Source organism: Lipomyces arxii, assembly GCF_038497795.1.
Source record: "Lipomyces arxii strain Phaff 12-163 unplaced genomic scaffold V1512scaffold_5, whole genome shotgun sequence".
NCBI classification, from domain to species: Eukaryota; Fungi; Ascomycota; class Lipomycetes; order Lipomycetales; family Lipomycetaceae; genus Lipomyces; species Lipomyces arxii.
The window spans coordinates 329,850-354,300 of NW_027117704.1; the positions used below are offsets into that span (position 1 = coordinate 329,850).

General features: G+C 43.4%; 10 protein-coding genes across 10 annotated transcripts; 7 read left to right on the forward strand and 3 right to left on the reverse strand.

The window, feature by feature from the left end:
• Positions 1 to 253: 253 nt before the first annotated feature.
• On the forward strand, positions 254 to 2,225 carry V1512DRAFT_261180 (uncharacterized protein). The gene is made up of 3 exons (XM_066916016.1): positions 254 to 537; positions 1,012 to 1,949; positions 2,003 to 2,225. Exons 1-3 carry the CDS (start codon positions 396 to 398, stop codon positions 2,147 to 2,149), a joined length of 1,227 nt encoding a protein of 408 aa, XP_066772156.1. The 5' UTR covers positions 254 to 395; the 3' UTR covers positions 2,150 to 2,225.
• Positions 2,226 to 2,356: 131 nt separating this feature from the next.
• On the forward strand, positions 2,357 to 3,978 carry V1512DRAFT_261183 (uncharacterized protein). The gene is made up of 2 exons (XM_066916017.1): positions 2,357 to 2,724; positions 2,772 to 3,978. The coding sequence occupies exons 1-2, from the start codon at positions 2,390 to 2,392 to the stop codon at positions 3,880 to 3,882; spliced, it is 1,446 nt and encodes a 481-aa protein (XP_066772157.1). The 5' UTR covers positions 2,357 to 2,389; the 3' UTR covers positions 3,883 to 3,978.
• Positions 3,979 to 4,202: 224 nt separating this feature from the next.
• V1512DRAFT_261186 (succinyl-CoA ligase alpha-chain) lies at positions 4,203 to 5,843 on the forward strand. The gene is made up of 7 exons (XM_066916018.1): positions 4,203 to 4,316; positions 4,373 to 4,488; positions 4,635 to 4,693; positions 4,745 to 4,838; positions 4,891 to 4,999; positions 5,048 to 5,128; positions 5,175 to 5,843. The coding sequence occupies exons 1-7, from the start codon at positions 4,282 to 4,284 to the stop codon at positions 5,689 to 5,691; spliced, it is 1,011 nt and encodes a 336-aa protein (XP_066772158.1). The 5' UTR covers positions 4,203 to 4,281; the 3' UTR covers positions 5,692 to 5,843.
• Positions 5,844 to 5,906: 63 nt separating this feature from the next.
• V1512DRAFT_205996 (uncharacterized protein) lies at positions 5,907 to 7,333 on the reverse strand (the record flags this gene model as incomplete). Its single annotated transcript, XM_066913374.1, has 2 exons — positions 5,907 to 6,613; positions 6,661 to 7,333. 2 exons carry the CDS (start codon positions 7,331 to 7,333, stop codon positions 5,907 to 5,909), a joined length of 1,380 nt encoding a protein of 459 aa, XP_066772159.1.
• A 1,559-nt stretch (positions 7,334 to 8,892) lies between these two features.
• V1512DRAFT_206237 (uncharacterized protein) lies at positions 8,893 to 9,807 on the forward strand (the record flags this gene model as incomplete). Its single annotated transcript, XM_066913379.1, has 2 exons — positions 8,893 to 9,475; positions 9,527 to 9,807. The coding sequence occupies 2 exons, from the start codon at positions 8,893 to 8,895 to the stop codon at positions 9,805 to 9,807; spliced, it is 864 nt and encodes a 287-aa protein (XP_066772160.1).
• On the reverse strand, positions 9,708 to 14,935 carry V1512DRAFT_135901 (kinase-like domain-containing protein). The gene is made up of 4 exons (XM_066912983.1): positions 14,644 to 14,935; positions 11,368 to 14,591; positions 11,149 to 11,321; positions 9,708 to 11,101 (listed from the first exon to the last, which is right to left on the reverse strand). The coding sequence occupies exons 1-4, from the start codon at positions 14,746 to 14,748 to the stop codon at positions 9,933 to 9,935; spliced, it is 4,671 nt and encodes a 1,556-aa protein (XP_066772161.1). The 5' UTR covers positions 14,749 to 14,935; the 3' UTR covers positions 9,708 to 9,932.
• An 848-nt stretch (positions 14,936 to 15,783) lies between these two features.
• On the forward strand, positions 15,784 to 17,235 carry V1512DRAFT_247033 (uncharacterized protein; the record flags this gene model as incomplete). The annotated part of the gene is made up of 2 exons (XM_066914466.1): positions 15,784 to 15,871; positions 15,923 to 17,235. 2 exons carry the CDS (start codon positions 15,784 to 15,786, stop codon positions 17,233 to 17,235), a joined length of 1,401 nt encoding a protein of 466 aa, XP_066772162.1.
• Positions 17,236 to 17,538: 303 nt separating this feature from the next.
• V1512DRAFT_270646 (P-loop containing nucleoside triphosphate hydrolase protein) lies at positions 17,539 to 18,889 on the forward strand (the record flags this gene model as incomplete). The annotated part of the gene is made up of 6 exons (XM_066917615.1): positions 17,539 to 17,549; positions 17,601 to 17,670; positions 17,726 to 17,831; positions 17,879 to 17,997; positions 18,044 to 18,633; positions 18,682 to 18,889. The coding sequence occupies 6 exons, from the start codon at positions 17,539 to 17,541 to the stop codon at positions 18,887 to 18,889; spliced, it is 1,104 nt and encodes a 367-aa protein (XP_066772163.1).
• On the forward strand, positions 18,858 to 19,949 carry V1512DRAFT_136156 (uncharacterized protein). Its single transcript, XM_066912984.1, has 2 exons — positions 18,858 to 19,165; positions 19,216 to 19,949. The coding sequence occupies exons 1-2, from the start codon at positions 19,077 to 19,079 to the stop codon at positions 19,565 to 19,567; spliced, it is 441 nt and encodes a 146-aa protein (XP_066772164.1). The 5' UTR covers positions 18,858 to 19,076; the 3' UTR covers positions 19,568 to 19,949.
• Positions 19,950 to 21,142: 1,193 nt separating this feature from the next.
• V1512DRAFT_206298 (uncharacterized protein) lies at positions 21,143 to 21,912 on the reverse strand (the record flags this gene model as incomplete). The annotated part of the gene is made up of 2 exons (XM_066913382.1): positions 21,143 to 21,454; positions 21,508 to 21,912. The coding sequence occupies 2 exons, from the start codon at positions 21,910 to 21,912 to the stop codon at positions 21,143 to 21,145; spliced, it is 717 nt and encodes a 238-aa protein (XP_066772165.1).
• Between the last annotated feature and the right edge of the window lie 2,539 nt (positions 21,913 to 24,451).

Here is a 24,451-nt window from a genome sequence, read left to right on the forward strand (position 1 = left end):
TGGCTTATTTATGCCATTAATACGCTACAGCTGCATAAGAACATAACACACGTGTAGTTTCTCGGATATGCCGTTGGCAGAGCGCGTTATGGATGACGCGTAACAATAAACTGGGTACAGTAGTACAGTTAGTACGCAGTATACGCCGCATTATACTATAGTGATGCTACTTTTAACTTCGTAACCATAATAATGTCTGTTTTTGACATAACCATGCAAACACTACGGGCATTGAACTGACCAAAATCGCCATCAAGCACTTTTAAAGCCTGAACCAGTTTCTGCTTAAAAAGCTCAGCATTTTCATTCGCTTTATTTTCCCTTTTCAAATACTTAGAAGAAGATTTACGTGATTCTACGCGGTTTATCTATAAAGTCCATCAATAATTTAAATAATGGCCGAACCGATTAGAAGCAAGCGCATCTCAGACCTCGCCAATGCGGCACCTACTCCTCAGAACACCCCCGCGTCAACTACGAATAGCTACATTGCTTCTCACGCAGCAGAACCTAGCATTTCTACTATTCAAGAAGAAGGTATGTTGAATTTATTTATTTGAAAAGGTCTTTTGTCTGCATTGTTTTGTTTTATGCTGCTGCAATGTGATTTATATTTGGAACATTGATCGGATCTACAAAGGATCTACGCACAAGCTGAACAGAAAGATTTTCAAAAAGCCTCTACAGATTAATTTTCATCTGGATACAATTACTTTGACGATGATTCATTATATCAATCTTACTTCTCATTCAAATTATTACAAAAAGTTTGGTATCATTCAAGCTTTTAGTACCTGAACCGGACGTGCGCATATCTCGTCCAACTTTTTTTTTTGTTGGAGTGAAGTGTGCGATTTTTGTTGGGAGAGTGAAACCAGTCCCACCATCAATCAATTCCTTTCAATTACAATAATTCGATATGAATTATTGATTGTTTTATATTTAGATACCTTTTATTATTTTTATAGGACCTTTTTGAAGTTTTTTCGGTCATACTAATGGCCGATTTAGATAAAGCTGCTGTTGTTGCAGGTCTCGCAAACAACCCACATCTTCTTTCTATGATCCAAGGCAAACTCACTGGTTTGGTTGGTAAGTCTTCGGGTTATATCTCCAGTCTTCCCGCTCCAGTTAAGGAGAGAATCAGTGGTCTCAAGGGTATCCAGAAAAAGCATTCTGAGCTTGAGGCTGAGTTCCGGAAAGAAATTTTAGAGCTTGAGAAGAAGTATGCCGGATTGTACAAGCCACTGTACGCTCGACGTGCTGAAATTGTTATTGGTACAATTGAACCATCAGCTGATGAGATTGAGGTTGGAAAGCAAGAGGAGGAAGATGAGGACGATGAAGATATTGAGGAAGAAGATGAAGATGAGAAGGATGCTGAGCCTCCATTCCCAGCCGATGTTAAAGGTATCCCAGAGTTCTGGTTGACTGCCCTCAAGAACATGCCATCGCTTGCTGAGTCGATCACTGAAAAGGATGAGCAGGCTCTGAAGGCTTTGATTGACATCACTGTTGAGTACATTGACGAGCCTGGATTCAAACTTGTGTTCAAGTTTGCGGCCAATGACTTTTTCACAAACTCAACCATTAGCAAGACTTACTACTACCAGGCTGAGACTACATTTGATGGTGACTACATTTACGATCATGCTGATGGTGATGAAATCAATTGGAAGGCAGGTAAGAATCTCACCGTTAAGGTTGAGAAGAAGAAGCAGCGAAACAAGCACACTAAGGCTACTCGTACTGTTGAGAAGGTCATTCCTGTTGAGAGCTTCTTCAACTTCTTCAGCCCACCAGTTGCACCAGAGGACGAGGACGATGAAGATGATCTTCCAGAAGATCTTGAAGTCAGATTACAACTTGACTACCAGCTTGGTGAAGAGATCAAGGACAAGCTTGTTCCACGGGCCATTGACTGGTTCACTGGAGCTGCTTTGGAATACGTAAGCTGACAAATATTGAAAAAGTAAGAGTCGAGTGTTAACGTTTCATTTAGGAGGATCTTGATGGACTGGATCAAGATGATTTTGATGACTATGAAGATGAGGATGACGATGAAGACAATGAGGATGATGATGATGATGACGACGAGAACGATGACGCAAAGCCCAAGCAGGAGGCTGCTGAATGCAAGCAATCATAAGTTTTTGTCTGACTTTTTATACATATGTACTATTTCATAGTTTTTTTTTAATTGGTGAACTTTCAGTGACAATACTCTTTGGCTGTTCGCAGTGTAACGATCTTGAATTGCGTGCGCGCCACAGATGTGGCATCATTTTGTAGTAGGGTTGAGCCGCAGATGACTCGTTTAATTTTTTCCTCGAGATTTTAAATCTCGTGCCTGCCACGTAAATATTCCATACACACACACACACAGACAATGACTTCTCCAAGGGTTAATTCAGAATTAACAAATGCGTTTCAAAATGCAGTCAAGTTGAGCACGTCACCTACGACATCGTTCATGCCTGCCGCGTCGCCTAGTCATTTCTCTGGCTCACCGCCGCAGTCGTACTTCCCAAGTCTGGCTAGTCGGCGGTCGTCGATGAAGTTTCCACCTGTGAAAGTATTGAAGCCTTTTGCCACCGAGGACATCAAAATTTTGTTGTTAGAGAACGTCAATGAGACTGCAGTCGAGATTTTGACTGAGCAAGGATACCAGGTGGAGTTTCACAAGACCTCGTTGGGTGAGGAGGAGTTGATTGAGAAGATTCGGTAACGTTTGGTGATTGCGTGATGATTTTTAGAAAACTAACGTTTAGTGACGTGCATGCTATAGGCATTCGTTCAAAAACCAAGCTTACTCCCAAGATTCTTGCCGAGGCGCGAAATCTGGTTGTGGTCGGATGTTTTTGTATCGGAGTGAACCAGGTCGACATTGAGTATGCCGCCCAACATGGTATTGCTGTTTTCAACTCGCCGTTTTCAAATTCCCGCAGTGTGGCAGAACTTGTCATTGGCGAGATCATTGCGCTTGCACGTCAGTTCACTGACCGCTCGGCGGAACTTCATAGCGGTATCTGGAGTAAGGTCAGCGCGGGATGCTGGGAGATTCGAGGCAAGACTCTTGGAATTGTTGGATACGGACATATTGGTGCTCAATTGAGTGTGTTGGCTGAGTCCATGGGTATGTCTGTGGTGTACTACGATGTTATGCCAATCATGTCGCTCGGCATGGCTAAGCAAGTCACTACGCTTAATGATTTGCTCCGTGAAGCCGACTTTGTGACATTGCACGTCCCTGAGTTGCCAGAGACTAAGAACTTGATTGCCGCGCCACAGTTTGCTGCCATGAAGAACGGTAGCTACCTAATCAACGCGTCGCGTGGTACCGTTATCGACATTCCGGCTCTGATTTATGCCATGACATCAGGCAAGTTGGCTGGTGCTGCTATTGACGTGTACCCCAACGAGCCAGCCAAGAACGGTCCATACTTTGACACAGCACTGAATGCGTGGGCCGACGAACTCCGATCGTTGAAGAATTTGATTTTAACACCCCACATTGGTGGCAGCACGGAAGAAGCACAGAGTGCGATTGGAATTGAGGTCGGTCAAGCCTTGGTGCGGTACATCAACGAAGGCGCGACTATCGGTGCTGTCAACTTCCCCGAGGTCTCGCTTAGATCATTGACCTTAGACGAGTCAAACCACGTTCGCGTGCTCTACGTGCATCAAAACGTACCCGGTGTCTTGCGCGCTGTTAACGAGATATTTGCCGAACATAACATTGACAAGCAGTACTCAGACTCAAGAGGCGACATTGCTTACTTGATGGCAGACATCTCTAACGTTGAGGTTTCAGACATTCGTGAACTGTACAATAAGCTTGAACGGACGCCATTTAAAATTATGACTAGACTTTTGTATTAAATAGGTCGGGTCAATTGAAAGCAATTGGCAGTATTGGATTATATAGAAAGAAAAGCTTTGTGAATTTTATAATTAATTTTAACCGGTTTACTATAATGAGTTTGTAGATACTTCAGTGTATGTAACAATTGAACTGTGGTCCGATATCTCTAATCCCACCAGAGAAGTGACGATGGATGGTTACCCTGACTTGGACTTAGAGGGTTAAAGCATTAGTGTGTCGGAAGGCTGTTTGACATAATTGAGCAAGCGTAAGTCGCACTTATACAGGTCCAATACAAACTTCCGCCAAAACTAGAGCTCTTTCACGATTTCCGTCGGACCTTTGACTCTCTTTCATCCAATCCACCACCTCGAAAACACCTTCTCCCTTTCTCTTTAACATTCAAATTACTTTCAATGCTGTTCTCAAGTTTTGCGAGACAGGCGCCAAAGTGAGTATTCTTGTCTGAATCTTGTCTAGTTCATTATTGACCGTTGTGTTGTTCAGAGCCGCCCTTACTCAAGCGCCGCGCAGAGCATTTAGCGTCTCAACAGTCCGTAAGGATTATTCAGACACCATCAAGAACTTGAGAATCAATCATGAAACAAAGGTTTTATTTCAAGATAAGTGGCCTTGTTGTTAACGATCTAATTGATTGGCATTGGATTTTGTATATCACGTATAGCGTCGTTCAATGCGGGCGGAACGACTGACTCCGATATGATCTTTTTGTAATTTCGCAAATGTGCAAGGCTGACTTTTTGTTTACGATTCACTGGAAGACAAGGTACTTTCCATGCTACGCAGGCCATAGAATATGGAACCAATGTATGAATTATTGGTGCAACTGAATGTTAATGTTACTAATTATATGACAAGGTCGTCGGTGGAACCAACCCTAAGAAGGCTGGTCAGACTCATTTGGACCTCCCTATCTTTGCTACTGTCGAAGAGGGCATTAAGTCGACTGGAGGTAATTGCTGTCTTTTCAGATTTCCAAATTTTCAAGTGCTGATCTTGTATAGCGACTGCCTCTGCCATCTTTGTGCCGCCACCTCTTGCCGCTGCTTCCATTGAGGAGGCCATTGCTGCTGAGATTCCGTTGGTCGTTTGTATCACCGAGGGTATCCCTCAGTATGTGTAGCGTTACTATTGATATGTAGACATTCTAACGTTATATAGGCACGATATGGTTCGTGTTGTTGACATGCTCAAGACCCAGAGCAAGACTCGCTTGGTTGGTCCTAACTGCCCTGGTATCATGTATGTGACTGTTTGCAGAATTTTTTGATGATGACTAATCAGTGAGTGCTCCCGAGCAGTGCAAGATTGGAATCATGCCATCTTACATCCACAAGAGAGGCAGAATTGGCATTGTTTCTAGATCCGGTACGTTGACCTACGAGGCCGTCAACCAGACCACCAACGTTGGTCTTGGTCAGTCGCTCGTCATTGGAATTGGTGGTGACCCATTCTCCGGCACTAACTTCATTGACTCGCTGAGAGTTTTCCTTGACGATGCGGAGACCGATGGAATCATCATGATTGGTGAGATTGGTGGTACCGCCGAAGAGGACGCTGCCGAGTTTTTGAAGCAGTACAACCTTACCCGTGACGTTCCCAAGCCTGTGTGCTCTTTCATTGCCGGTGTTTCCGCTCCCCCTGGCCGTCGTATGGGTCACGCTGGTGCCATTATCTCTGGAGGTAAGGGTGGAGCTGACTCCAAGATTGCCGCACTCACCGCCGCTGGCGTCGCCGTCGAAAAGAGTCCCGCTCGTCTTGGAAAGACCTTGTACGAGGAATTTGTTAAATACGATTTGTTGTAAGGGAGATGCGCGACCGTGTCGGCATTCTCTGAAGATATTTTGAAATACTCACATGTTGATAGATTAGGATTCGTTTAGCATATATACGGAAGCATGCACAGGTGGTATGCAAACCATTAATGTAATAAATGAATGATTCGTAAAAAGAAAAACAGAAAACCCCGCCCAAATAATAATAATGATAATAATGCAAAAAACCTGAACTATAAAACATTTTACACCGCAACGGACTTGCGATACTTTAGTACAACCGGTAACGACTGGCGGTACCGGTCAATTTTAATTTCATCATCAAACTCCTCGTCCGATTCCTGTTTGGGTTCGTTTATATACTCGTCGTCGTCCACCGCTTCTTCTTCCTCAAGGTCGTCGCTTGCGTAGCCCGAATACTGTGGCTTCTGTTGCGCAGCCCGACGAGGCTTAAGTTCTTCATCCACGGCAGCCGTCGGCTTTTCGGCCTTGTCCGATTCAAGACTCGAAGCAAACGACGACACCGGTCTACGGATCGCGCGCCCGGACGCGGTCGTGTACACGGTCGACGAGTCCGTCTCTGGACTGCCTTGCCGCGTGCTCCGTCGTCCCTCGCCGTCTGCCAGGAATTCGTCCTCTGACGCGTTGTAGTTCACCCGTCGTCCGCGAGTGCGACCAAGATACAGCCCACCGTCGCCACTTGACAAGGCTTCGAGCTCAAACGACTTGCGGTACGCGCGTTTATTGCGCCGGAGTTCGCAGCCTTCGAGCCTTGTCGCTTCGGCTCTGAGTTTGGCGGCTAAAGTTTTTGCGTTTCGTGACTTGTCGGTGTCTTCATTTGCAAGCTTTTCCGCGCATTGCTCGACTTCTGCTGCAGATGATGCTATGGGTGTCCAGTTAACGAGCTGTTTGCGCGGATTGGTTTCCCGGAACAGTCTAAATTTTGCGTCATCTGGATATGTTAGTAAGTAAACTAGATATATCTCATATAGTACCTACTCAGCCCTTCAATAATGTAGTATCGCCTTCTCTCGCCGTCCATACCTAGGGGCATAACCGCAAGTGGGCAATTTCGGTCATCTTCTAGTCGACCAGCAGAATACCCCTTAGCCAGCAATTTCCGTATTTGATCAGACGATGCCAGAGCCCAGTGCACGAGAGCAACCAAAACTTCTAGCCGGCCTTCCCAGTCAAGACTGACGAATGATTTGTTTGATTTGAACGGGCCATTGTGCCGAGCTAGACCCCAGTAAATTGCACCATTTATACTCACCGCTTCTTCAAGCGCGCGATTGTAGTGACCAGACTCGACATTCTTTTTTCGGCTAAGCACGAGAGTCAGTATCCTGCACAAGAACGCGTCTAGTTCCGGTGTGAGCTGTTCAGAAACCAAACCGTCTTCAACGTCTTGAGGTCCAAAGTCAGGCACGCCTTCGAATGCAGCGCCAAATTTTGCGCGAAACATAACTACAACTGAGACTTCTGGAGCATTGCTCGGTGTTCGAGGTTCCAATACAAACTTCTTTCGCTGAGGCTTCGTCGCAGTCAGTCTCAATGTCAAAGTAGGTTCTTTTTTGATTATTTCTGGAACAGCGGATTCTTCCTCGTCTTCACCCTCTTCGTCAAGTTCTTCTGCTCCTTCTCCTTCTTCTTCCTCTTCATCATCGGACATCATTTCTTCTTCCAAAACTGAACTAAATTTTGTCTGTTTTTGCTTCTTTGAAGCAGCATTTGATGACGCGACAGCAGCAGCAAACACGTCTTCATCTCTTGGTCGCTTAGATTTTGTACTTACCAACCTAGTGACATTTAATTGAGTTTGTGTCTTTGTCTGAGTTTTTGATTTTGAGAAATTGATGTCATCTGAAGGTAAGTCGTCAGGAGGCGGTGAAAGCGAAGAATCACTAAATGTTGATGATGCTGAAGACATCTATAAATGCAATTGTCAGTTATCTCTTTTTTATATAAACCATTAGTTTCAGATGGCACAAATTGAAGAAAATTGCTTAAAAAAAAATCGCGTAAATAAATTGGGACGCGATATGCTGACACTAGACCCTTGTGATTTGTGTAAGCGACAGAGTGGAATTATTTGATGAAATATTTGGCGTTTGCCGAGAAACTAATTGACATCTGATTTGCTGGTGTTTGCCACAGAAACAGGTAATTAAAGAGTAGAAAGACATAGGTGAATACAACGAAGCAGAATGATGAAGCGTAGAGCGCTTTGCGTGCCAACTGAAATTGCTATGGTTTCATAATTATTGAAGTATACAAGTTCTTACCAATTTGGTTAAAGAGTATTAGTGCTTTAGAGCGAGTAGAAAGAGCTGTATGATTTTATAATTGAATTATAGTGAAAGAGATAGTTATAACTAAAATGACAAGAATTGACTGTTAATTGGATGTTTGTCCAAATCTATTCAATGCAGATGATAAGGAATTATAGTCGATCTTTGTATCTGAGGTTTGTATAACTAAATAAAACACATCCAAAGGAGAAGGGGAAAGAGCAAAAAGAGAAAGAAAAGAAAGGGCTTTAAAATTCATACAAAGTGTAGGTCTTTTTAGTTCTCGCTATAAATCTTGTTTTTGCTAGTCTACTTTTAATTTGTCACTTTATTCATGATTTTATCCATAAATTAATATTTTTATATAGCATTCTTGGTATCATTTAATTGGGTTTTATTTGCATTTTTCATAATTTACAGTCATTTTTCTTGTTTTTTTTACAGTTTTTCATGATTTTATTCAATTTTATCATTTTTATTGAAATAGAGAAAGCCCTGTATTCAATTGATGCCATTTGCAACTGAATGGTCATATTATATGCAATAATATTTTCATTATACTTCTAATACAATCAATCCAATCTGGCATATTCCACCTGTCTCTAAGAGATGCTTCAACATGTCTATTCTCTTTAAACACATGTTCCAACCGACTCTCGATAGCTTGCTTACCTAACCAATACTGTGCGACACAGACAGGGTAAGCAAAACAGCCCTAACCCAACACCATATACATGTAATGCCTACATATTTGTATCGTATATATCAAAATAAGCCAAAAATGTCGTCACAAGAACCGGAACGACAGCCTGGTCCGATATTTGAAGTATCGGAGGTGCCTGATCCGACTGCAGAGCATGAAGTCGCATCTCCACAGCCCACAAACGACGAGGAAGGCGAGGAAGTAGTCAACATTCTCGACTTGGGAATCGATCCCACGATGACAGACAGCGGCGGCGCGATCGTAGCTGTAGACGCTAAACAAAACGATAAGGAAGACAAAGATGCGGATGACACAGCGGTAGCCAAGAAAGAGAAAAAGAGAAAAAAACCAAAGGCTGCCCGGTCACAAGTCGACGGGTCAAAGGTCACAGATCGGCCGCCGCCACAGACAGGAACGGTTTATAACATCTGGTATAACAAATGGAGTGGCGGTGATCGGGAAGACAAGTTTATAAACCAGACAAAGGCAGAAGGACGATGCAACATTGCGAAAGACTCGGGATATACAAGAGCAGACAAGATTCCAGGCAGTTACTTTTGTCTGTACTTTGCCAGAGGACTGTGTCCAAACGGCAAGCACTGCAATTACCTCCACAGACTACCGACCGTCACCGACATTTTCAACCCGAACGTTGACTGTTTTGGCCGCGACAAGCGGTCAGACTACAGAGACGACATGGGCGGCGTGGGAAGTTTCCTGCGCCAAAACAGAACAATTTACGTCGGCCGCATCAGCTCGACCGACGACATTGAAGAAATTGTTGCGCGACATTTCGCTGAATGGGGTGATATTGAACGAAGTGAGTAGGAGATTTTGTGCATTATGATTCAATTTCTAACAAAACGTCTAGTCCGAGTGTTAAACGCACGAGGCGTCGCGTTCATAACATATGTCAACGAAGGAAACGCTCAGTTTGCAAAAGAAGCAATGGCCCACCAGTCGCTCGAAAATAACGAGGTTCTTAACGTCAGATGGGCCACTGCGGATCCGAACCCGCTCGCCAAAGCACGGGAGCAACGCAAGGTCGAAGAGCAGGCTGCGGAAGCAGTCAGGCGCTTGCTTCCGCCTGACTTCCTCGAACAGCTAAACTCACAAGCATTACAACCTGCCGCCAAAAAACGTAAGACTTAAAATATTTTGTACGATAAGATTGATTGTATTTAACTGCATTAAATGTAAACTATTTACTACCATTTAGCGTGAAGAAAAATCAAACCAAGCGCTATCCAGCAACATGAATCACGATGTTCAATTCATTACCGTTGAATATCCAAAACAATAACCTTCTCAGCCGGCAATGACACAACAACAGCCCACTTCGTACCCTTCTCTGATTCTTCAATCAACGCGTCAAACAGCCGGGTCATGAACAACCGCTGCGATGACGGCGCCGCGTTCACAATCTTGCGCCACCCATCCTGCGTCAGCGGCATAGCCGAGATCGTCGCAAGTAGCTCGGCCTTACAATCTACCGTGAAAACAGGCGCGCCTGAAAGCGAACCCAGGTGCGAATTCACGTACTCCAACACCTTCTTCTCGTCCATGTCCCGCTTTTTCAGTTTTCGCGGCCCGCCTTTGTTTGGTTTCGCATTCCTCTCGAACTTGGTAGACTCATTCGTAATACTTATTACCGGCTGAGACGCCCCATTGTTCGATGGACTCCTATTAACCGTACTCGCAACCTGCAGCGGCTTGTTCATATCGTGAAGCTCAGAATTCAAGTACGTCAACACTTCCGACCTATCGACATCAACATCATCTCGCCTCGAAATGCTTTTGATTTTCATTATCCGAACAGATTTGAAATTGCTAGACTCATTGCTAGCCACAGACTTTGCAATAATCATGAGACTCATGCCGTTGTTCCTCGCGTAACCAACCATAGAATCAGGCGACGAGCTGATTGGCGCAAGTTCGGCCTTAATGTCGTTCGCCCACAGTTCCTGAATGATGTCTATCGCAAGGCCATGCGTCGCGACGTCAGACGAGCTGCCAACCACTAAAACATCGCACACTCCACTAGTGTGATGTCCAGCGCGAAATTCGTCCCGAGCCTTGATCTTTCCATGTTTTACACTCGCCATTGCCAAATGTTCCCACGCAAGATTGAACCCGACTGCACCAACAGGACGGTTACCAAACATTGAATGATGGTAGTGTTTAATCAAACTGTCATACCGTCCGCCACCTGCAAGCACGCGAATCCGTTTCTCGTCCAACACAAGCTGGAACATTACTCCACGACGATAGTACCGCTCGTTGTAGTTGCTCAATGGTGCAATGTAAACCTTCTTGGTCACATTGAACCGTTTCAAAAATTGACCAAGGCGGCGCAAATGGTTGGATACAAACACAAAATGGTCACTGTTGTAGTTCGACAATTGGAACATCCGCTGTAGCTTTGCCAACGCTTTGTCAATATCATCTGCCACTTTAGTCGCCATTTCATCTACAAACACAATACAGACTTGCCTTTAAAATCAAAATTGACGAGATCATCTAGAGCAGCAGAAGACACAGTAGATTTGGCTCGCAGCTCATTTTTGATTTCCTTCATGCTCAAAGAAATGTTTAGTTTACTGAGCAAATTCAACACCGCAGGTCTTTGTGCTTGACTGATTCGGCAAGCTTCCATGACCATGTCCCTTATTATTTAGTAAACTTCATCCGACATTAACTTTTAATACTTACAGTAAATCAGCATGATTAATGAAAAAGCAGATCGATGACTTCTTAGACACCAAAAACTCGTTCACAATTTCATCCAGGACTTTCATGACCTCGGCCTCCTCCACAGCTGGGTCTGAACCGTCTGTCGACACGACATCAAAATCAACCTCACCGTATCCACGAGGCTCACCGCCTCCTGCCGGTTCTTCTGTCCGATAGACAGTGCCAAACGTAAAACTTCTTCGGTACGAGGGCGTCATTCTCGCCAGCACTCGAGCGTATGGAAGCGTCAAATCGTAGGGCAATTGAAGCACAACACCAGCGGTGTCGAGGAGCTGATACCGGTTCGGTACGTTATACACATTGGATTTCGGAAACACGACCGAGTGTGTCGGAACCTCAACTGCAGAATGATGTTGAAAAATCTCAATTAGTCGGTCTTTCACACATCCTCGCGAAACAAGGTCGTTTACGTCATTCATGCCTGCGATCTTGTCGTACAGCACGTCTTTAACAAGATCATGTGACTTGGAAAACAACGCGTCTCGAACCTGAGCCAGCCATGGCGACGCCGGATCAGTCAAGCTTCGTAGCGTCTGCTGAATCATCTCATCCTCAATCCGTACAGGTAACTCTGCGGATTGAAGCAGCTCACCTGCACTCGGTCTTTCATCCGGTCTGTGATTCAACAGTCGCCCAATAATCTTTAATTCACCAGTCTTGTCACTTGGAAAGTCCTGCGGAAATTTGATGTTTGGCTTTCGCAGGTTCAGTAAGACTTGCACCCGTTCCATGCCCGTCCGCAGAGGATAACACATCTCAAAAAAGATGATGCCAAGAGAATACATATCGACCTTCTCATTGTAACTACCTTCTCCAATCGCCTCAACAGCGACATAAAGCGTGGTACCAACGTCAGATGTCAGATCCTCGCCGTCAATGGAAGTATTACTTGTAATCTTTTCCGTGCGAGCATTCTTGGCCAAACCAAAGTCACCAATCTTGACATTCTGTGCTTGGTCAATGAAAATATTGGTCGGTTTCAAGTCTCGGTGAATAATTCCCTGGCTGTGAATATAATTCAAAGCCTCCAAGATCTGATGCAGCAGTCTCCAGTATTCGTCGGGGTTTTCACAGAGTCCGTTTCTGATTAAATCATAAAGAGTGTGATTCTCGCAGTATTCCATCTGGATAAATAGTGTGTTGATAACTCTTGGACCTACAGTGGACCGTTTCATAAGTGCGCCGTCGTCTTCCGAGGACTCATCTGTCGAATCATCGATTTGATGATGTCCCGACGTCGAGTCATCGCTTTCATAGCCAAACTCGATCGTCAGGTCCTGCAAAGAATTAGACATAAAATCCAACCCACTCATCGAATTCTGCTCCTGAGACGCTCCCATCGGTTCGTCATCTTCAGAATCCTCAACAGCCCTACTGGCTACGCTACCGTCACGATACGAGTAGTCTTCTTCAAGCCAGGCAGTAAAGTATCGCACCACATACTGATGAGACATGCGGGACAAAAGCATAACTTCACCCAAAATACTCGACAATTTGTTCTCAGTATGCCGGATTTTCTTAATGGCGTAGAATCTGCCGTCCAACCGGTTCCGCGCGCGGACAACTTCACCATAGCCACCTTCACCGAGCAACTGTCCCTCTTCAAAGTCTTGCAGATACCGCGACTGATACTGCGCCGTCGTAGACATGTCGTCCTTGGCATACCTTGCACTGCGACCGTCAATCGATGAACTCGCTCTGCGAAACATGGCCATTGAATTCTGCTGTGGCGCGCTACTGGATAATGGAACTGTGAGCGACTGCGGTGCGTCGTTGCGTAGAAACTGCGTTGGTAAAAGCTCAAACGCAGAAGGCCGTTGTTTTGGATGAGGTTTAAATATCGGGACCAAGAAATCACGAACGACTTCAGGTAGCCCTAAAGACTCTATTAGTTCTTGCGGTGTCTGTTTGTCTTTCAAGTCTCTAATGACTGATTTGCCACATATCATTTGCAAGAAAACCACACCAAAATCCCAAATATCTGATTTTCGGCTTGGCCCTTCATTGCTCGAAAACTCTGGAGGCGGCCAGTGACGAGGCACCAGTCGATTGAGAGCTTTTTTGGTAAACGGATGAGTTGTATCCATTTCCTGAAGTCTTGCCAAATAGCTACAATTTGCCAGTTTTGCTAAGGTGCGCCCAGAAAGCGAAGTGTCACGAAACAAAACAACAGAGCGAAGATCAATGCACTTGTGGTAAAATCCCCGCTTGTGCAAATCTTCCAACCCGTCTAGCAATTGAATCGTCCATTCTCTTGCAACATTGATGGAAATTGTTCCGACTGCCGACATGAGGTCTTCAACTGTGCCTAGATCAGGATACTCGGTAAGAATATAAATCACCCATCCGGTCGATTGGCGAACAATTTTGAAGTCATAGAGTGTAACAACGTGATCATTTCTGAGAATCTTAAACGAGTTGAGCTCGTCTTCAAGCAACTCCAGTGATCGTTTGCCGTCTGCCGTATTCCAAAATTTCTCTGTGATCTCAATCTCATGAAGCAGGAGAGACGCGTCTATATGTGAGTTCTCACCAACGGCTTGCGGTTTAACAATGTAAAGTTTGCCTAAAGAGCATGGCATGGTAATGGAAACCTTACCAACCACTCGTCGAAAAGTTAAGTTGGAACCCCATATCTTAGCCTTAATGATCCGGTCGAACATCACTGAATCATCGACAGCCACATCGTCGTCAGGCATACTAAAAGACAAAACACGGCTTTTTCTTTCTTTTGCCTTCTCTTGTCGACGCCGCATTTCTTCCTTGATCATGTCCTCGAGTACCCGCTCTTCCTCTATACTTGTCTGTTCCATGATCTTCTGATCTGCTTCTGCTTTAATCTGAGCTTTCAACTTTTCTTTCTCCATTCTTCTAACACGTTCTTCTTCTAATGAGCCCATCTTTGCTTTGCTCTCCTGAATATCTTCCAGCATGTCTTGCACTGATGCCGTGAGTTCGTAAATCATTTCTTCGCCAAGAAGTTCTTTGGTGCGCTTTTGCAAAAACTGCGCGATATCGTTCAATTGGCTCGCTAGTATATTCTTTGGATTAATCACTGAAATCAGCGGTACTGATCGGGGATAGGTAGCCGTCATAGTTACTCTTAACGTCAAAGAGGCAATATCTTTGGCGTTTTCGGCATGAGCCTGTAAACGAATATTAAACGACGGACTGGCCACTTTCTAAAATATTGTTAGTCTATAATGACCCTTAAGCAAACACAGAAGTACTCACATTCCAAGCCGAGGTCGTTGCGTTCTCGGTAAAGTCCTCCATATAGATGGCCCGTAGGGCCTCTACTTCATTCTGTTGTGTTTCTTGATACTGGTCTTTGGCCATGGTTACAGTCAACGAAGTAGTATAGAATGCAGTCGTTATAGTATGACTGAGTTAATCCCGACCGTGAAAACTAAACTTAATGGAACAAGTATAGGGTTTACGGTCGAGTCAATGGTAAATGCTTCGTTGATTCAGATTGAGTCTTGGTCTGATTCTGACTCGCTTTGTGTATTACTCAGTATCGGTGTTACTCCTAAGTATCAAGTATGACTAACACTTGATATACTATGGAAACAGCGGTTTCTTCGTAGCGAATGACAAAAAGACTTAGATTGTCAAGATTAGCTTGACTGGGCTGTAGACGTAATGAAGCAAAACAAGCCAAGAGAATAGAAACTATCTGCAGTGTATGTCAGAATCAACTTCGGGAGAGATCGACTGATACGTATCAGTTGGCGATTCCAACGATACCAGATCGAGATGGATCAGTGTGAACGCTTACCTCGTAGCTATGTAAAGCCTAGGCTTACGCGGCCATGGCTAGTTGTCTGGATTTTGTAGTGGGAAAAAAGGTGATTTGGTGTAAAGAATTAGAAAGAAAATCGGATCGAGATTTGCGCTCGACCAAGTACTGCCGGGGCAAACTTGAACTATGTAAGGCACTTCCAAGCACGTCAGATGGGAGTCAGTTTTATTTGGCCCGTGCATATGTAAGGGTCTCGTGCTTCATGTGCATTGCGGGAACTACAGGGTTTGGCTGCTGTTTGCTGTTCGCTTTGCTTTTAAAACTATTTTTCAATAAATCATGCTTGTATCGTTTGTTGTTATTTGTACTTACGCTAGTATGTCAATAAATGCTCTGTAGTGGCTCAGATTACTGTAGAACCGGCGTACCTTAATGACTCTTGGGCCATCGTGCGGCGCTCATTGTTACCATAGCAACACTCTTTGCTAGAGCTGTAAACAACATTTTTGGTCCATCGCGCGTGTGTAAGTATCACCCACACAGCTCTCATATTATGTCTATTTAAAGGTGTGCTTGTTGAGTATTATAGTCTTAGTAAGATTTGAATAATGAATAAATTGGCAACATCAATGCTCGACTGGGTGTTCCAGCCTGACGAACTGAATGAAACGACAATAGACGATAGACTACGAGAGGAAGGTGTTGATTTATCAACGAGTATGTGCTTTGTTTAATACTGTTTAAGATATTTACTGAGATTTGTGTCAGATATCATACCGGCAACCCCTTCAGCATCGAAGTGGATGTTCAGGGCTTTACCAACAGTCGTGACGGGCACTCCACTTCCAACCATGAAGCAAATCGAAGACAGCATTCGGCAAGAATTCGACGACGAATTTCTTGACTCCGTTCGAGATGCAACGATGGCTGATGCACCATCTTTACCCAACAGTCCTGATTTAAATAACAGTCCATCACTGGCTAAAACGCAGCAATATAGACCGGCCGAAAACAGTTTATTGAAGAATGTGCTGACGCGAAAATTAATGGCTTCGTCAAATAAAGAGAATTTTGAACCAGGAAGTGAAACCGGTTTACGTATGCGAAACCTACCACACAAAACTTCTGGCGAGCCTAGTGTATTACAGATTGATACACCCACACGAGGGCCTTCGTTGGGAGTGCCGGCAAGTATACTTCGCACACCTGGTACGGCCGGCGCAAGAAAGGCTGTTTCATTTGCTCCTGAACCGCCGGATCAATTAGTGGTGCATACGAACGTCGAAAATCGGTCAAGCAGCGGCAGATTACATTCAGGCTTACCGGCAGCATATCCTGGCAAATTTCCCAGTCCGTTTACACCTAAGAGTGTGCTTGATCGCCTCGACCTCGCCGAAACACCTGCATCCGAGAAAATAAGAAGACAAGAAGCTTTCAATGCGAGACAAATTGAATTCAACAGCCCGGCTGCTAAAACACAATCTGACATAACGTCGTTAGCAGGGAGGCATAGCCGAAGTATGTCTGAAGGCACTCAAACTAGCAGAACTTCAGAACTTGCTCAAAGCTCTAAAAAGAGTACAACACGAGTTAGTGACAAAGACGGCTTCCATAAAGCCATGGCTTTTGTATTTGAACGGACACTATACAATAATCAGACTTTGGAGTTGATGTTGGCAGAGAAGGAGTTGGCCTGGATGGAAAATGCAAGCAATCCACCACCTCAAAGCGCATTATCAAACATGAATCCCATGGATATCAATTATATCTCGGAGGTTAAAGGAGATGCTTCCTATTGGAAAAGAAAATACGAAGAAGCCATGGAACTTGCAGAAGATGCGCAGAAAAACTCTGAACGTCTAACGCAAGAAAATGAGTACTTGACTCAGTTTGCCAAGGAAAAAAATGCTGAAGCAACTCAGCTGAAATATGATTCTGTGATTAAGCATCAGTGTGTGAAGAGTGAGGAAGTTGTTCGACTAAAAAACGACCTTGCCTTTATGAAAGCGAAACTTAATAAGCTAGTGGATATCAAGGTTGCTCAGGCGCTGATCAAGCACCAGGCTAAGTTAAAACCCTAAGCATATGTAGCTTCTTGATTGCCGGTTAGTGTATTAGGACTTTTGTATTATCTGTGTACTTGTATGACCTGATGTAGTTGGTATCGGAAGGCGTTTTGATAGTTTTAATGTGGGCAGCTAGATATCGACCCCTGAATTATAAAGTTCCCCCTGAGTATCTGAGCAATCCCGTGTAATGTGAAGTTTATGCCATATGCACCTGCAATTTGACAAGGCTTTTTTATCAGCAGCAAAGGATTATGCTAATAGAGCAGAATCATACATACTAAGATTCGTTGTTTCCTGAGGGTACTGTGAAGCAAAATGGGTATACTGTAAGATTTTCAAGTAGTATTAAGACTATTAATACTGACAGTGTGTTATAGCGAAAAAATCCAATCAATTCAAGAAGAATTGAACCGGACACAGAAGAATAAAGCTACGGAGTACCACATTGTATGTATTACAACTCATTAGCTTTATCAGAGTTAGTTGCTGACATAGTCTATAGGGTTTACTTAAAGGAAAGTTAGCTAGATACCGTGCTCAGCTGCTTGAACCAGCAGCAGGTGGATCATCTGGCGGAGGACAAGGTTTTGAAGTTCAAAAAAGCGGAGGTGCGTAAAGTTGACGAGGGTTGGTGAAAGTGCTCATTGAAGGTTAGATGCGCGAATAGCACTTATTGGATTTCCGTCAGTTGGAAAATCCAGTCTACTGTCCAAGATCACAAAAACTAAATCCGAAGTTGCTAGTTATGCTTTCACAACTTTGACATCAGTGCCGGTATGTTCTTCAGCTCTTTCAAGGTTTGAGATTTAATGTGTGTTAGGGTGTGCTAGAATATAATGGTGCAGAGCTGCAAATTCTAGATTTACCAGGTATCATTCAGGGAGCTAGTGAAGGTAAAGGACGTGGTCGTCAAGTTATTGCAACGGCAAAGACCTCTGACTTGATTCTCATGATTCTTGATGCCACCAAAGGTGGTGATCAACGTGCAATTCTGGAACGAGAATTAGAGGCCGTTGGCATCCGACTCAACAAAGAGCCGCCGAACATTTATTTTAAGGTGAAGAAAACTGGCGGTCTGAAGTTTAGCACCATGGCACCTCCCAAATATCTTGATGAGAAGATTGTCGGCAGCATTCTTCGCGATTATAAGATTCACAACGCCGATGTTTTGGTACGAGACGAGAACGTGACGATTGAAGATTTCATTGATGTCATTAATGCCAATCATCGGTCATACATTCGGTGTTTATATGCCTACAACAAGATTGATTCTGTGTCGCTGGAAGAGGTTGATCGACTAGCAAGACAACCGCACACAGTTGTAATAAGTTGCGAATTGGATTTAGGTCTTGACGATTTAGTCGAGCGTATCTGGACCGATTTGAGACTACTTCGAATATACACAAAGCGGTAAGTGCAAATTGAGTTGTTCAAGTCTTAAGGTTTAATTTGTTTCAGTCGCGGCGAGTCGGTGAAGTTTGATGACCCCATGGTTGTGCGAAAAGATTCTACTGTCGAAACAATTTGCGATTCCATCCATCGATCAATTAAAGAGAAGTTTAGATTTGCGCTGGTATGGGGATCGAGCGTCAAGTATAGTCCACAGAAATGTGGGTTGAGTCACCTTATTAGTGACGAAGATGTAGTGTCAATTGTCACAAAATAAATTTTAATTCTGACTCATATAATCATTTAAAGGCTGTATATATAATGCACATGAAAATTACAACTGGATTATAGGATTCTTAAAGGACCAAACCAATTTGACCCCTGAAAGCAAATATGAAATTCGGCCACACATAGATGGAAGGATCCACACGCTCTACAAACAACGGTAGGCATTTAAAGAAGTCATGTCAACAGGCGTCGACTCGCCAAAAAAACGACAATGGTCACGAATTACCTTAAAATCACCGGAATGGAGCTACCTGAGCTTGGAAATGTATATTTGTACTTGAACGCTTTTTATGTTGCAACTAACTGACTTTGCAGATTATTGGAAGGTACAGGTACCAATTCAGAAGCGCCAACACAGCTTGATTTAATTTCGTTTTATACAATCATACACGCGGCACTAAGAAGAGCGCTTGGATTAGTTGGATCTTCAATGCACTTCGACATTCTGCACTCCGACGGTCTCAAAGTCATACTCAGAGTACCGTCCAAAGATTTTTCGCCATTTTGTGCTGCCGTCAGCGCGTTCTATAACGATTCGGCCAATAAGCAAGGTGGATTTGAACTTGTGGAGGGATGCTCTAAGGTCGGCATCCGTCTCATAAAGTCTAGCAGGTTCTTGACTGGAATTGTTGCGCCAAGCCGGCAATGGACCCCACCGAAGTCATAACGTTGTTCGCCGCGAGTATGAGTGATCAAGCATTTTGCTCTAGTGTCGAAGCGTTAGTTTTGTACAATAATGATATCGGCAATGTATTATAGGGTCCGGTGAAAGAGTGAAGTTCAAGGTGACCAAAAATCAAGCCGACAAAGAACAAACCAAAGAACGGTTGGTTCACACGCTAGGAATGTAAAAGATGACATAGCAGCAACTTTTTCATGACTTTTGCGCTCTTATATTTTGTCTTTCGTTGTCAACAGATGCTTATAAACATATCTATTCGCTCCGTCAGTTAACTTGGCCTCTGCGAAGTCAGTAGATTGAAGCGTTTTCGATTTGTTCAATGCGCCAGAATCATCTAGTCTACGTGGAGATGATTTGTCCTTGTCTCAAGTGCTGAACTTCCAAACCCCTGAATTTACTTGCAGCCAGTGCATCTCGACAATTCTATGTATCATCGGCTTTCGTCTGAACGTTTTGTACCAGATCAACAAGCGCAATAGAAGATGTCACCGTAACAAATTTATAGCAAACGGAGCATTCGTTGAGACAAATGTTATGAGCGGTTCACTACTCGATCAAGCATAGTTCAAAATTTTATAATAAAAAATACAATTGCATAACTATTACATTTACGCTTGGTAACCGCATAACTGCTACTTACATCGTACCAAGCATAATCATCAATGCACAAACACGAAGGGTGCTGGAACAAACCTCGTTCATTTCGTTGCGCAAAAAATAAAAAGGTCTATCGAATGAGGATGTCAAATCTACCACGTTCCGCCAATAGCACCGATAACCCCAGTTCGCTTTGGCGGTGGAGGTGGGGGCTTCTTAGAGCCAACGCCCGCACCTGGCCGGGCAACACCTGATCCAACAGTCAATTTCTTCATACTCGAGGTAAATGCTGGTGCGGAAACACCTGGAGCTCGCGCGGGTGGGTCATCAGACACGTTTTCTGTAACACTAAATGCAGACGCCTTACGCATAACCGAGCCCGGCTTGACGGGCTTAGCAATTCCGCTCATATCCAAACCTGAATTTCCTTCAGAAATAACACTGCAATACGGAGCAGGGAACAATCCGGAACGCTCGCCACCCGCTAGTTCTCCAATCCACCAACCAGCATCAATCTCTTCCAAAACAATAACGACATCACCAGGCTCAAGCGAAAGTTCGTCATCAGCTTCTGCTTCATATCGAAAGTTAGCCTTCACGAGTTTCTTCTTGGGACCCAATGTTGGGCGTGGTCCTTGCAATGGAGGAGGTTCAGTCACCGACCTAGACATACGAGGAGGCTGAACAGAGCTTCCAAATTTGCTTGCAGCCGAGGAAATAGATGTATTTCCCGTTTCGGTTGATGACGAGTCAGCAGAAGACATGGAGAATGTACGCGAAGAATTAAACTTGGAGCCAGAGTCATGCGAAGCAAAACTCTGGACTGAGGTGGAGGACGCGCCAGATCGGAAACCGGGACGACGGACAGGTGGAGGCGGTGACACATCGCCCTCTCTATAAGACTTTGAAGCTGAACGAGATCTGGATTTCATAGGAGAAGAACTATTGTGGGTTAGTGAAGAGTCAGCCAGCACTACAGCGTCCAACATACTCAGTCTTAATCCAGTTTTTCTGGAGTGCAACCAGGCATTCGTTGCAGCGTTCATAATATTCACATTCGGCCTCAAAGAAGTCGACCAAGTCATTCAAATTGTCGGTTTCAGCATCTCGAATTGCGTTCATCTTACGGACAACATCTTCACCTGCCTCTTCGTACTTTATTCTCTGAGCTCGAACCTCTTCTTCCAGTCGTGAGTCCTCCCTCTTAACTTTTTGAACTTTTGAAAGAGCGGTATCATACGCAAGCCGCCGGTACTCAAGTTTCTTACGGGCGGCCTTGAAATACAAGTCAGCATCATATTGAATATCAGTTTGTAGAAAGCACATACTTGAAAATCTTTAAATTGAGCAATACTCTTCTCAATTCCTTCAAGAAAGTTTCGTTGAATTCTGTCGACATATATTTCCTGGTTACGCGCCAATTTTTGGTTGGCTTGTCCAAGCTTGGTCATAGCCTGGCCATAGGCAGACTCAGGAACAAACTCCTCACCATAGAGACTTAAAGCTTGACCAAGAATATCAATAGGCGAAGTCTTCTCGAGCTCATCCAGCTCCCGACGCTTGGAAAGGTTACGAACGTGAAGAGACATTGACTGATAGAGGCGCTCTGTGCCTTCGTACCGCATGTTAATTTCATACTCGAGCTCTCTAAACTCTTCAGACTCTTGAGTCTTTTGTTCATTTCCTAACTTTTCTGAGGTCCATTGACGGAGCCGGTCAATTTTTTTGCTCATCATTTTGGGCGGCTAGTCGAGATGTAGTAGTAGTAAAGGGATGAAAAAATTGCTGACGCAACAATAAGAAGCCAATTGGTCTTATAGAATTTTTAGGCAATTGAGCCAAATTGAAACCAAATACAGAAATTATAGAGAAAACGAGCTCAAACGTACGAAGTTGGTTAATAGAAAGAACGAAAGTGAGTGGACTTTGGGAGAGTTGAATTGAAAAGTGCTGGTCGTGCGGCCATAAGCCATTGAGATGGGTGGGTTTAACCAGCAAGCGATTGCAAGGGGCCGGTGCGTCTTCGTTGATTACAACCTCGACTGACCACCCAAACTCACGACTAAACTATATTGAATAGTGCCGGCCACCATCCTGTATTTACTATTTAAGGATCTGAAAAAAGCGAAAAATTGTACGATTGTATGTTATGCAAATACTCCGAAAACAATTTATCTCGAAATAGCTTGATTTTATAAATAAAACAGAGATGAGCAGTTTAAGCCGGAGATTCCGAAAGCTAAGGGTACTGTAGTTAAAATACAAGTCGCAAGCAAAATTACTCTACAAAGACCAATGTGAATTTGCTATTTGAAAGAAGTTTGTTCAAGCAAAGAAAGACTATGAAGTATTCGAATACGATATGCATTGAACGCCTTAGACTCTCGGTTGAATCCAGCATGAGAAGTGGTGTCTTCAGTCAGGTTCAAAAGATAGTATTTATGGGCTCTCTCCTCGAATAATCTTATTTCAACTAAAAAGCGTCTGCACGTTTATCACGAGCTTATCGTGTTCTATATGCTAAGCGCAAAACATGCTTATTTACCAATTACACTGCCTAAAACGCTTGTTACTACTACTATAGGAAATATAAAATGTGCACTTTCTAGTAGAAAGTCTCGACTGACTCGAACTTCTTGTCGGGTCAGACAGATAAGCTTTATCTAACCCCCCTGAAATACGTGTCAAGAAAAACACTTCGACACTTTTATTTGAGCATTATCGTACACCTTGTTCAAGTAATTTCAGCCATGTAAATGCCCTATTGTATTCGCTATATGAATCTCGTGATACGAAATAGAAGTGACTATAAATAAATATACTTTTGCTATTTTAAGATTCAATTTCGGTTAAGTATTTGACAGTTGATAAGAATAATGCGGCTCGTTAGGTTACATTACATATGGATGTAGTATATATGTCAACATATTTAAACAAATAAGCCACTGAAGTATAACAATTTTTGACACGGTGGCTAAGCGCGATAGCCGGATGCTAATTGACCATAAGACTCAAGTCGCCCTTGCAGCTCCGGCGCTTAAGAAGTTTATTTAGTTCGGGTAAGCCGGTGAGCATCTGAGCCCCTGGTCTTATCCTGATCAAAATATATTTTTAAGAGTTTCTGAAGGATAACGCCGTTGAAACGTCTCGAAAGTCTCCACTTAGAAGGAGAGTTTTTGAAACAATGTAAAAGGGTTCAATAATATGTACATAAAGAAAAAGTAAAGAATCAGTACAGAATGAACTGGTTTATTAGTATGTGATGCTGTCTGTTCTTAATGTAGTCGACTGAAGTACACGTTAACTTAAGTGTAACAGATTTTGAAATGAAACCGTACTTGCCCTTAAAATACAATAGCATTGTTACAAGACGAGGTTTCCGGAGACTTCTTGACAGAGCGACTGAACTTAGTTGAGCTACGTCTTGGCTATTATCATAAACGGGTATTTTGATAGCCAGTTTTATTTCTATGTATTTCTATCTTCTACTTTGCTGCTATCCTCTATTTAGATGCAAACGGAACATGCCTTTGAATTTGCTGGTGAAGTGGACTTTAATCATTAAACACTACACATAATTTCAAAACGTAACGTAGAAATAGCTAGAAAATACTTTCAACATTAGGCCACGAATTGCTAATGCACAATCGAGTGTACGTTTCCCAACCATAACGTATGCGATGGTGACACGGTCATTTGTTGTGTTCGTATTTAGTCACATGAAAATTGCACATGGTTGAATTCAGAGATTTCGCAAGACTATTCGTAAATTCAGAACTAATGTAAGCGCCATTTCAAATATTGCCTTGATTTATTGATAAGGCGATTGGATCAGTTCTTCGTGAATTCGGTGATGGAATATGTTAAGTTAGTAATGACTGAACAGCGTGAGCATGGTGGGAGTGCTAAAAATATTGACTAGACCACTAGATATATCATATTGGTCCAGTTCATTGTGGTTGCCAGACGTTTATACTGCTGTCATTAATGTGATATTGCGCCCATTTGTTCAACACGATAGCGTAACGCAAGTGGTCTGGGACAGTAATTATAATCCGAACAGTCTTTTGTGTCTTCACTTTTGACAGCTTTAACCTGAACTAATGCGGTTCTGACACTCGTCATGCCGAAATTAACACCTCCTTCAATGAAAACCATATGCTTTAATTGATAATTAACTCAACAGTTAAAGCAAAACTTTCTCAACCAAATTTTACTTGCAGTAGCCCTCTAAAGTGCAATAAAGGGCTCTCGTACTATTAAACAACCAGT